Source organism: Chamaea fasciata, unplaced genomic scaffold (assembly GCF_029207755.1).
Source record: "Chamaea fasciata isolate MVZ Bird 193981 ecotype frontalis unplaced genomic scaffold, bChaFas1.0.hap1 SCAF_12, whole genome shotgun sequence".
Taxonomy (NCBI): domain Eukaryota; kingdom Metazoa; phylum Chordata; class Aves; order Passeriformes; family Sylviidae; genus Chamaea; species Chamaea fasciata.
The window spans coordinates 20,519,256-20,531,531 of NW_027094097.1; the positions used below are offsets into that span (position 1 = coordinate 20,519,256).

Here is a 12,276-nt window from a genome sequence, read left to right on the forward strand (position 1 = left end):
CGTGGGAATATAGTAACCTAAGGAGGAATGTCCTGTGTTCCCTAGCTCCATGTTCCTTAGAAGGGACTTAGGAATTATTTAACATCATTAAAATTGAGAGTAAAAATTATGGTGGCCCTGGGCACTTGTCTGTATGACCCAAGTGACACAAGAGCTTAATGCCACTGAGATAGGTTTTGCAAAGTGCACTGCTGCCTTTAAAATGTGAGATATTAGTAGAACTTATTGTTCATTTGGGGGTGGAATAGGTAAATTGATACCCTTGAAGGGATATAGGAAATGGCTTTTCTTCTGCCATGGAGATGGCACCAAATGACCTGTGCTGAGACAGTTTCTTTTCCTGCAGGTTTATTCCCATGAGCTCGTCTGCGTCAGTGGAGAGGAAAGGATAGTTGTGCCAATTCGGGCCATCCCTGCCCGAGCTATCCTGGACTTCCCAGACGAGCTGGACTTCTCAAAGTGTCCGGTCAAGGGCAGCACCCGCAAGAGTCTGCTGATTCAGAATTGTGGTAGTGTGGCAGCTCATTACCAGCTGGGCACCGAGAGGTGAGGCAGCTCATCTGTCCTTGTGCAAAACACCTTTGGGGGATAACAGAGTTGGGAAAGAACAACAAAAGGAACCAGAGCATGGGAGCTGCTGCCCTGCGTCGCCGGCTGGAAATGGGCAGGATGGATGGCATCTGCTCTTGCTTTCAGTGTTCTTAGCAGGATGCAGCCTTTGAGCTTTCTCTGCCCCAGATTTCCTGGGGGGTGCTGGAACATGTTCGTTGCTGGCTTGCGCCCTCCTGAGCACAAGCAGCTTCTGAAATGGGTACTCACCACTGTCAGCCAAACAGACCCATTCTCTGGGAGGACACAGGCACATGGCTTTCCAGTGGTGCCTGCATCAGATGCCCAACATGAGCTGTGTTGCAGGCAGCCGGTGCAGTTCCTGTTACTTAAAGCTGATCTGATTTCCCTTGTCAGCTGAGGGCATCAGTCCCCTCTTCTGTTCCACGATGAACCTTTGAAAGCCGGTTTAAAATTTCAAACACGTGCTTTAAATCTCTGAATAAGGTCGTGCCCCCTTTCATTGAGATCTCATTTTACATATTCTGAAGTTCCTGTGTTTCTGCTGTTTTTTCATTTTGGTTTGTGTTAAATGTTTGCCAAAAGATCATGAATTCTTCATTGGGAACTTTCATAAATGTCAAGCTCCTCCAAGGCCTATCAATACACCACATGCCCATAGGCATAGGCACAGGTGTATTAGAAACATGAGACATTTAGTGACTATGTGAAAAGCAATTGGGCTGATTTAGAAGATAAAAGTATAGAATAACTTTCTCTAGAGGGGACCTCTGGAAATTGTCCGAGCAAATACGCTGCTCAAAGCAAGACCAGTGTCCGGGGATTGCAAGGGGCCATTGGGAGATCTGGAGTTGTCTTTAGATGCCATACAAGGAAACAAACATACAAATGGACTAGTTAAAAAGCCGAAGAAGACCTATTAAAACCCCTCCATGACCTTATCTTTTCTGCCTGTCGGGTGCAGTAGTGATTCATTGAAAGGGTAGATCTAACAGGATGAGAACTATCTTAAGGAACAGCTGACAATTAACTCACTATATTGCTCTAATCAAGCCATAAAAGGCCAAAATTTATCCTGCCAGCCCCATCTCTTGGCAGTGGTTTTCATTTGGTTATTATAGCGTCAGGGATGTCTCCTTCACAGTCCTTCTTATATGTGGGCTCAGGGAACAGCTTAGTGATGTTGACTGAAATTCAGAGGAGTTAAGTTTAACTGTAGAGCTTGTGTCCTTGGGTCTTGGGGAGCCAGGTCTATATGAGAGATGACTGCTCCAGCAGGAACAGGGGAGTCTGGTGGGTACAGCCTGGGGTGGGATGTAGGAGATGCAAGGGCTGATTTGCACTCAGTTTTTCAGCCCTGACAACTGAAACTTGGCTGGATCCTCTTCTCCTGGTAATTTGAAAATAAGAAGATATCTTCTTTCTCACACAACCCCTGAGGTCACTCCCAGGAGTGTTATTCACATCCTGCCATCTGAGGGCAGGAGTATGTAACATGGGGCAGGAGTGGGAAGGGAAGGGAAGGGAAGGGAAGGGAAGGGAAGGGAAGGGAAGGGAAGGGAAGGGAAGGGAAGGGAAGGGAAGGGAAGGGAAGGGAAGGGAAGGGAAGGGAAGGGAAGGGAAGGGAAGGGAAGGGAAGGGAAGGGAAGGGAAGGGAAGGGAAGGGAAGGGAAGGGAAGGGAAGGGAAGGGAAGGGAAGGGAAGGGAAGGGAAGGGAAGGGAAGGGAAGGGAAGGGAAGGGAAGGGAGTGCTGAAGTGTGGCCAGGGACTCCCTTAACTGGCAGCTTCTCTTTCTGGCAAAATTCCTGACAAAACAATAAGAAAAAAATCCTGTGCCTTGCCCACACCAGGCACCGATCCCCCAAGCCCCAGCAGAGACCTGCAGCAGTGCTGGCTCACCCTCGGGGCAGATGTGGGAGCTCGTACAGTAATCGGGCTCCGGGGCTGCTGGGGCCTTGTCTTTCCTCCTCTCTCCCCAAAGTCTCACATCCAGCACATAAACATTGCTGGCCCAAGGCTTCTCCATCAGCCACTAGTGATGTTCTCACTAGTGGTAATGGAGCAGGTCAGGCCCATAACTGCAGCAATAGGTCCTTAGTGAGCAGAACCTGAAGCAAGTTCATCAGCTGTCACTACTGACATGAATGAAATTCAGCTTGCCAGATGTTCTCTATATTTTTGTGTGTGATAAGTTCATCACCAAACTCCCCAGAACACCCTTTCTGTGCACAGATTGACCACCAGCAAAGCACTGAGGAACTTTTGTTTCCTCAGTGGGGCTGTGGAAGAGCACAAAGCCCAGCAACTTCTGGGCAGAAGCACATTTCACCTGAGCTGTCCCTGAGCATCAAAGCACGGAGTCTTGTGTTTGTCAGGCAAGAACTGTTCACCTGGTGACCAATCCTAATTGCTCCTGTTACATCCAAAGTGCACCAAGACATTTGCGTAATTATTTCCAACACATTGCGCAGAGTTTGTCTGGTGAGCCAAGCAAACAGTTACCAGCCTGGATGACAACCCAGGGCCCCAGACTGCACTGCTGGTAAATACACAAAACCCTCCTGTTCTGCCTCCTCGATGTGCTCCTGCTAATGGTGCTTCATATGGCTGGGATTGGATCCTTCAGATTGTAAATGGCATCCTCCTTTTGGGTCTTGTTTCCATGTCACTGTATTGCTCTAATCTGCATTTGCACTCTTTCAGAGTTTTGATTGCTCCTTTTTGTAGAGCAGCTTTCATTGAAATGCTGACAAAATGTGCTAATTCAGGATCTTTTCAAGGTAAAATAAACCAAAGAGCCACGCTGCAAATTCAACAGTAGTTATTCCGTGGTCTTCAAGAGAAAGTTCCTTCTCCCTGTCTGATTCCTAGGCTGTAATCTCACAAGAGAGATAGTGCCCTAACATTTGCATCTCTTGAGAGGAAGTTTATAGGTAGCAGGAAATGAGAAATTCCTGAGGCAGTCAGCGTCAAGTTATGCATGCAGATAGCTCTTAACTCTCTCTGTGCTTTTCACAAACCATTCTCTGATGGGATTGCTGGCAGTCAGAAGGCTGGATGCAGAGTATGGGGGAGATTAGGTCGTTTTATCCCACAGGATCTTCTGAGGGCTGGATCTCCTCAGAAGTGGGTCAGTAGCTGTTTCTGATCCTGGCTGTTCTGTCTGTCTTGGCCGTAGTTTGTTTGCTCCCTGCTTGCCCAAGTGAGCTGAAGTGACCTGCACTGCAGATAGAATGTCATGGCCAGAATTCCCCCCAAGTCCTGATCCTCTCTTTGTGTTGCAGTCCTTTCTCCGTGGTTCCAGCCGAAGGAATTCTGGGCCCTGGTCACACCATGCAGGTGACAGTGGGATTTCACCCGCTGACGTGCGGTGACCATTTCGGGTCCCTGGTGGCGCGCTGCACAGGTGAGTGCTGGGCAACGCATGGGACACAGGACAGTTCTCCACCATCACTCCCTGTTCATCCCCCTCAATTCCCTCTAGATGTACCTCCTCTGTTCCAGCTCTGCCCCAAAGAAAACTGAAATAGCTGGTGTTTAAATGGTTGAAAAAGTGGATCCCCTCTAACAGGGCTGAGATTTTTGGAATTCTGTTTTGCTGGGTGTTGCAGAGTGGAGGAAGGAGGAACCCTGATTCTCCACTACTGTGTGGCTACGCCTGGGTGAAGTTTTATTTTACTCCTGGGCAGTGCTGTATGTGAGCTGCGAGGTCTCCATCAGACTCTCTCCAATGCAGTGTATTTCTTGCACACCTCTGTCCTGTATGCCGCTTCTCCACTGGCTTGTCACAGACCCTTTTACTATTTTGCCCTCTACACATCCATGCAGCTTTTGCCTAATAACATCTTCAGGCCCTCAAGTTCCTGTATGGTGACAAATCAAGACAAATTTTTCCTCGTCCCCATTTCCCAGGCCGTTCATGCTGTTGCAAACCTCTCACATCTCCCATTTGATTTCTAGACTGAGGAATCCCATTCAGACTTCATATAGAAGCTGCTCTGTACTTATTAATCTTTCCTTGTCCTTTTGTATTTAACCTGAAATGCTCCATCTTGGTTTTTGAGATCAGGACAATATGAAATATTTCAAGACTGATGGGGCTGTGGGTTTGGACAGGAAGATGACGATGATGATGATTTTTATGGTGTTCATTTTGTAGTGGTTTGTCATATTGCAAAGCCAGGCTGGTTGTGTTTCCTCTCCTGTGTCCCCTCCTGCTGTGGGCTGTCACTTCACCTGTTCCTCTGGGTCTCCTTTTTCTGCCCACATGCCCCCAGGCATATTTGCTTGTCAGCAACAAGGGATCCAAGGGATCAGGAGGGGCAGGAGTCTCGTGGGATGCGCAGGGGAGACCTCGGCAAGCCAGGATTGACCAGGGCTCCTCAGTGTCACCTGAAGGACTTTGATGCAGAAATCCCAGTGGTCTGAGTGGGTCACCTGAGCACATCTGACAAATCCCACTGTACATACTGTCACCTTGGGGCCAAATCTCTACAAACACCTTGGAAATAAGGTGGTTAAGGAGGTGCCCAGGACATCCTCACGCCGTACACACAGAGCTGTCAGGACGTGATAAATGTACTGATCCATGGAACTGCTAATACATTTAAAAGCTATGACACTTTCTTCCGTGACCTGTGGTTTGCTTTGTTCCTTGTGCTTCCATCAGCAACTGAGCTAGCTGAGCAAAGACTCTGCTTTGTTCCAGGTGAAGAAAGTTTCTTCACATTCCTTCGCGCAGAAGCTGCAGATGTCAACATTGGATTGAGCACATATTCCATGAAGGTTGAGAAGACTTTCATCACCACATCAAGCCACACAAGCATGTTCATCAGAAACAGGAGTAACATCACAGCCCACTTCCAGTGGAAGATGTTTCCTACTGAGGAAGCCGACAATGAAGAGAAGAGGAGGTTGGTTTGAAAGATACGTTTCAGTGAGATACATGGCCCAAGACTGAAACTAATGCATGGCCTCAGGGGGGTGTTGGTGATTTTGAATGGTTTAGGCCAAGTAAACCATCCCTGGCCTTAGGGTGTGTGTCCCTGGGCTGCAGGAGCTCAGCACAGCATTCCAGTTCCATTTATACTCCAACCAAGGATGGCATTTTGGGAAGGAAAGGTTGATTGCAATGACTGGATTTCCTCAAGTTCTAATTGGGCTTTTGCCTCCCTAATCTTCTTCCTACATGACCTGGCAACATCCTTAAACGTTTCCTGAGTTGCCAGCCCCTCTTTGCAAAGGCAATACGCCCTCTTTTTTCCCCTTAGTTCCTTCCAAATCTCCTTGCCCATCCAGGCTCGTTGTCTTCCCTGTCAGCTCATCTTTCAGCACACAGGGACAGTCTGTTCCTGTGCCTTCAAGACTTCTTTCTTGAAGTATGTCCATCCTTCCTGGACCCCTTTGTTTGTAAAGGCTGCTCCCCAAGGTCCTCTCCAAAACAATCTCTTGAACAGGCCGAAGGCTGCCTTCCAGAAGACCAGAGTGGAAGTTTTGTTGATGCCCCTCCTTGTTTCACTGAATGTTGAAAACTCTGTTATTTCACAGTCACTGTACCCCCAGACAGTGGTGAACAGATGAAGTTCTTTTAGTTCTTAGGGAATCTCCTGGTGATATCCAGTACCTGGATCCCAGGGAGGCAGCAGGCTTCCCTGTGGAACGGATCCGCTCGATATACAGGGCCCTCATTTCCCCTTAGAAGGGATTCACTTACTACCACTACCCTTCTTTTCTTCGTAATACTTTTTTCCAATTACATTTATTTTCATGCCAGTTTGTGTCCTAGCCTGTCACCAGGACATTTTGTTTTTCCTTACTTCCAGTCTTAGGGATGGTGTTAGCTCTAAGGCCTACTCTCCTGCTGTCAGAGATGCTTTTGAGATCTCAGAGCAGAGAGGACTTTTTTTTATGAGAGGAGCTAGTGCAGGATCCTTTCCCTCTCTGGCCATTCTACTACCATGCACTGGGATGGGACCCAAAAAGCTCTGGATCCTGAAAAGATGATCTCTCCAGGAGTTTGCTGTCTGTCTCCTGCACCAAGAAGTCCCTTCCCCTCTCACAGCCTCTGTTTTCATGCATATAAAACCTTGGATGTCACTGAAGGGATGCGGTGCCTGAATTCATCAATTTCCTTTGGAAGTACTCTGGGATGCTCTTGTGAAAGGCAGAGTAGGGAACAGGGCAGGTCCAAAATGGAAGAAACAAAGAGCGATGCTGGTAACACGTAACCACAACCCAGCTTCGTCTCCCTTTCCCAGGGAAGTCCTGCAGTGGGTGCACCGTGATCTTTATCTGCTTCCCCCGAGCAGCTCAGTGGTAGGAAAAGCCAGCTGAGGTGGCTGGTGGATTCTCCCTCAGTTTTGGCAGAGGCTTTGAGGCAGGAGATTCTCTTGAGGGATGCTGGCTTTCCAAAGCTCTCCTGAGCTTGCAAGTGTGGAGTAAAACTACCTGCTGAGCTTGTGCACAACAAGTTATCTTCTGATCCGATTGGGACCCTCGTGGCTTGGGGTCAGCCCTTGCTGGGGAGCTGCCGCTCCTCCCCAAGTGCTTTGCTCTCCCGCACTTCCGCTTCTCTCTGCAAATATATTAAATGACCTGCTGGCTTTGTCTCTCCCTGCGGCTGCAGGCAGTGTGATTTGCTGGAGCCACCACCAAAGGTCTGGATGGAAGACTTCGTGGAGGAGAAAAAAATAAAGAAGGTGAAGGGCTTTTGTGAAAATCGCACCTCCCTCCTGAGCCAAAAGGTCCAGGAGGAGAAGGCAAAGGTGCAAGAAGACCCCCTGCTGTTCTCCAATGACTTTTTTTTCATTGAGCCAATGGTAAGTGATAGCTGAGAACCTCATTTTCCTCCTCTTCCTTCTCTTCCTTCTCTTTCTCCTCGTCCTCCTCCTCTTCCTTCTCCTCCTTCTCTTTCTCCTCGTCCTCCTCCTCTTCCTTCTCCTCCTTCTCCTCCTTCTCCTCCTCCTCCTCTTCCTCCTCCTCTTCCTCCTCCTCTTCCTTCTCCTCCTCCTCCTCCTCTTCCTCCTCCAGCCCACCCTACCCCCGCCCCTTCCCCCGGGTGCGGTCACTCAGCAGGTCCTCAGCTGGCTCGGTGTGCTCAGAGGGAGGACATGGAGTTTCTGGTGCGGCTGCAGAGCTAACTGCTGAAAGTATTTCTGCCCTGCAGGCTCAAGGCAGGGCTGGGAGCCTGACAAAGCTGAGCTCTGCTGCCAGGGCTCGAGCTCAGGGCACTCCGTGTCCTTGAAGTGTCCACAGGGAGCAGTTTTTGTAGGTAGGGGCTCCCCCGACACGTGCTGCTGCGTGGGGTTCAGCGGAGGGTGTTGGAGCAGTGCCAGTTCACGGATTGACCTGAAGCATGCAAGGGTTCGCTGGGAAAAGGAGGCCAAATTCAGCCCAAGGTTAATCGTAGAAATGCCTGTCCCTTCCTCTAACCACGACTCGCACTGTTTGTGAGTCTCCCAGTGTCATCTGTGAGCCTGGACACAAGGGTGGGAGGTTATAATGGGCATTTTGAGTTCTCTTGCACACGGGGACAGTAAACCTTTTCTTTTTCTGTTTATGCAAGCAAACGCCCATGTCCTCCCATCAGCCAGAGCCCTGATTCTGAGTATTGGCATTGTGAGAGATGATGAATGCCTGGTGTCTGCACAGTGCAAAATCCCTTCTCATCCTGGAGTAAATCCTAGAATAATCCCAACCTCTGCTTTCTTTGAAAAAAGGTTAAACTAATATTTTTCTTTCCAAGGAAGGGGATCGTGTTCTTGGTTACTCCTATGGCCCGTCTAAGGCCAAGAGCCACCAGTGCACAATGGCAGTTAGGTACCACTGTAGCTGACTGCAGCATGATGTGACCAGGAGCTTGTGTCAGAGCAGCAGGAACATTGTGGAGAGTGGGGGCTGATCAGCTGAGCATTGAGAGCGCCCAGTGGTGTGTTGAGCTGGGTTTAGAGTGTTTCCTTGGGCTCCTTATGTTGTTCACTCATCACTGATGCTCTAAAGAAAGGCTTAGAGGAGTGGTTGAAAACAAGAAGTGTGAAGTTTGAAGATAAATCTTTTTCTGTCTCTTTCTGTTTCAGGAGGGAGAGATTGGGCCACGTTGTTCGGCTGAAATCAAGGTGACCTTTAAACCCCTGGAAGCACTGGAGTATCAGAGTGTGGCCTACTGTGACATCTCAGGTACAGCTCCTTTCCCCTGCTTCTCTCACCCACAGTGAAGCCATGGAGCAAGCCTGAGCCCACTGGGCTCCCATGTAACTGCTGGGAAGAGTTCCTGGTCAGCAGGGCAGTGCTGGCACATCCCCAGTGTCCCTGCAGCTTCCAGGGAGTCTCCCATGCAAGGCCAGGGCTCGGAACACCTGTGTCTGGATTGCTGATCCCAGAACAACCCAGGCAGTGCAGGGAGATGTTTTCATGGCACGGCTTTGCCAGCATTTCCTCAAAGGCCAAGGAGCTGCAGAGCAGAACAGCTTTAGTGAACAAGCACTAAGCCCCTCTAGACCACTGGCCTCCAGGATGGGTCCATTTGACATGGATCCACCATCAGGCAGTCGCAGCTGAGTTAGAAATGTGCTCCCTGAGCCTGGATCACCTCCAGACACCACCAGGCCAGCGGAGGCGGAGCCCCACTGAGCCCAGGGTGTTGGTAGAAGGACCACCCTTGGCCAGCACCTGCTTCTCTCCCTGTGTGGGAATTGTCACCTTGCAGCTCTCAGTCTGTGCAAACAGAACACAGTGCCGAGTGTCAGAAGTGGAGGACAGCAGTCCTGTGCTGCTGGGCCAGGTGGTTTGGCAGTTGTTGCCTGGCAGTTTGCCAGGTAGCAATTGCCAAAGTCTTCGTGAGCTTTGTGCCTTCAATGAATGGATTTCAAAGCTCCTCTAAGTGCATGGGGAGGAAACCCTAGAGTCATAGTATGTTAAGGATGGAACGGACCTCAAAGACTGTCTAGTGCCAAGGCCCCTGCCATGGGCAGGGACACCTCCCACTAGACCAGGTAGCTCCAAGCCCCATCCAGCCTGGCTTTCAACACTTTCAGGGCTGGAACCTCCACAACTCCCCTGGGGAACCTACTCCAGCGTCTCACCACCTCACAGTAAAAAAATTCTTCTCAATATCTAACCTAAATTTCCTTTCTTTCAATTTATACCTGTCACTCCTTGGCCTGTCGCTACAGGACACCAGAGATGTTTTAAACTCAGCAAACTGGTGGCTAAAATTGGAAACCAGCCCAAGGAATGGGTTAGAAATTGCAAGTCAGCCCCAGGGGATATCTCCTGAGGGAAGAGAAGGGTCCATATCTTCTGCTGCAGCATCAAGAGCTGGTTGCATGCAGCTCAGAATCAGGGTCTAGCATTGAGGCAGCCTGGAAAATCCAGTAGAACAGAGGGAATTATTGTACTGAAATGGACATCTCTCCCCAGGCCGTGAGAGCAGGCTGGCCCTGCACCTCAGAGGGGAAGGCCGCAGACCCTTGGTTGAACTCAGCTGTGATACCCTGAACCTTGGGGAAGTTTTTGTCAAAACCGCCCACACCCATGAGGTGAGCACCAGGGGTTGGGATGGATCCTGATGGCTCCTGAGGCAGCAGCAAGCCTGGTGGACCTGTGGAATTCCTGGCAACCTGGGCAGTTGTGAGCAGGGAATAGCTGATGTACCGGTCAAATCTGGGCGGGGGGGGGAAGGGGGGGGGTCCAGAAAAATGTGTCTGTTGTTCATGAAGCCCCAGTCCCTTCTTTTGGGCAGCCTTCCATAGGGATCAGCTGGGAGGCTTCCTGCAAAACAACCCCTTTTGACCCAACGCTGGGTCAAAAAGCTGTTCAGAGGCTTTTGTGGCAGCACCAGACACAAGGCACCTTTGTACTGGGCTCTTCAGAAGCGGCTGGGACAAACTGGCTACATTTGAGCTTCAGTCCACCGCAAACAATTTTTAGTCAAGTGTCTCCTGCTCATTCCTGGAAGTCACAGGAAAGCCATCCAGCCTCCTGGCTCAGTGCAGGCCCTTGCAAAGGGCTTGAGGATTCTTTCCCTTGCTGTCCAATCCCTCACCACACTTCAGGCTTGGTGCATCTCTGGCTCTACAAAGAGAAAAGTGTTCCTGGGAATAAAGCAAAAGATTTTTCTACCTATTTGCCTCCCCCCTGTTGGGGGTCAAGTTTGCAAAAAAAAAAGAGAGAGCAACTGAAAGAGGCAGAAAACGAGGCACTACATCATGCCAGACACTTTCAGAAGTTTGGTTGTGGAAGGGAAAGACACGTTGAGTTTTCTTACCAAAAGATGGCGCTGTCTGTACATTTTGATGTTGATGCCTCCTTCTCAGTGTATTGTTTTCACGGTATGGGAAAAGGTAAATGCGTAGATACGGTACTGCTGGAGCTGCGCTGACTGGGGCAGCAGCAGCTCTGTGGTGATTCACTACGCAGCTGCAATCACCCCACGTTGCTCTCAGGGCCAGGTCTGAATGAGCTTGGTGCTACTGACCAGAGGTGGACTGCTCTGTGTCCGTGGGATAACCCCAGGGTGACTCCAGTTATGTGGAGTTATGTGAGCTTCGCATGAAAACCCAAAGGCAGAACTTGTCCTGTTGTATTTTTTTGACTTCTGCCGTCCAGCAGCACAAAGCATCTTCTGCCTTTTCTGGGTGTTAATTGCGCCATTAGAAAATGACTCCCAAGAAGGGAAGATTTCACGTGTACTTGCATTTTGTTTTCTTGCTGCTGCAGGTGAAACTGATGAACAAAGGAGTTCTTGATGCTCCCTTCACCTATATCCCTTCAAACACGGAAGTGGGCTGCTGCTTCAAGTTTGTACCCGAGGAGGGCCTCATTGCACCAGGTGGGATCCAGACTATTCAGATCTCCTTGGATGCCGCCGTGTTGGGGCGGTTTGAGGAACCATTCCAGTTCCGTGTGGCTGGATCTCCTACGCCTGTGATCCTGACCATCGAGTAAGGACTCTGGGAGCTTACTCTGGGTGGGCACATCTGTAGCTGTCTCTGGGACATCCCCCACCTACCTCATTTTGGGGTCGGGCAGAGAAAAAAGATGTTTCCTGAGGTCTTAATCTCTGCTCTGATCCTGGCATTGCCTTAGTGTGGGGGTGCCTGCTGCCCTGTGTGGTACCCGGGAGCTGGAATGACTCCTCCCTGCAGGGATGTCCCTCTGCCTTGGGCCATGGCAGGCAGTGGCATGGATCAGCTTTGGGCAGTAGCTGCTCTGGGATGTCCCCCCTGAGCACCCAGCAAGGCCCCCAGGGCTTTGGAGATGGGCCAGCCTGGGTGATTCTCCACCAGCAGCAGTGTTTTGAAAAACTTCTGTTAATAATCCATCCCAAACGGGCAGCAGCAGCCTCAGCTCACCTCTCATGGCCATGCATGGAGGCAGGCTGTGCTCCGAGCTCCTGTGCAGAGTGCTCTGCTACCTCCTTTCCACAGCCAGGAAAAGGCTGATGTGGGAGACAGGGAACTGTGCAGCAGGAACCGTCCCAAGGACATGGGCTTCATCCCATAATCCTGGCCCTGCAGAAGGGAGAAGGGGTGATGATGGGGGAGGCAGAGCTCAGTCCTCAGGACCACAGCAGCATGAGGGCTTGTCCCTGCTAGCCTGAGGCGTGTGCTGGTAGGATAACGTAGTGTAAGCAGGAAAGCTGATGCTGGCTGCTCTGGAGCTTTGGAGCTAGGCTGCTGCTGTTGGGAGGCACTGGATCAGGGCAAT

At 50.2% G+C, this 12,276-nt stretch overlaps 1 protein-coding gene across 1 annotated transcript in view; it reads left to right on the plus strand.

Moving 5' to 3' along the window:
- The window catches only part of LOC136296101 (hydrocephalus-inducing protein homolog), a 199,731-nt gene that overhangs the window by 57,470 nt on the left and 129,985 nt on the right, over positions 1-12,276 (plus strand). Inside the window, 3 exon segments of the mRNA XM_066194924.1 lie at positions 7,196-7,388; positions 8,646-8,745; positions 9,988-10,076. Coding sequence (XP_066051021.1) covers positions 7,196-7,388; positions 8,646-8,745; positions 9,988-10,076 — 382 coding nt within the window.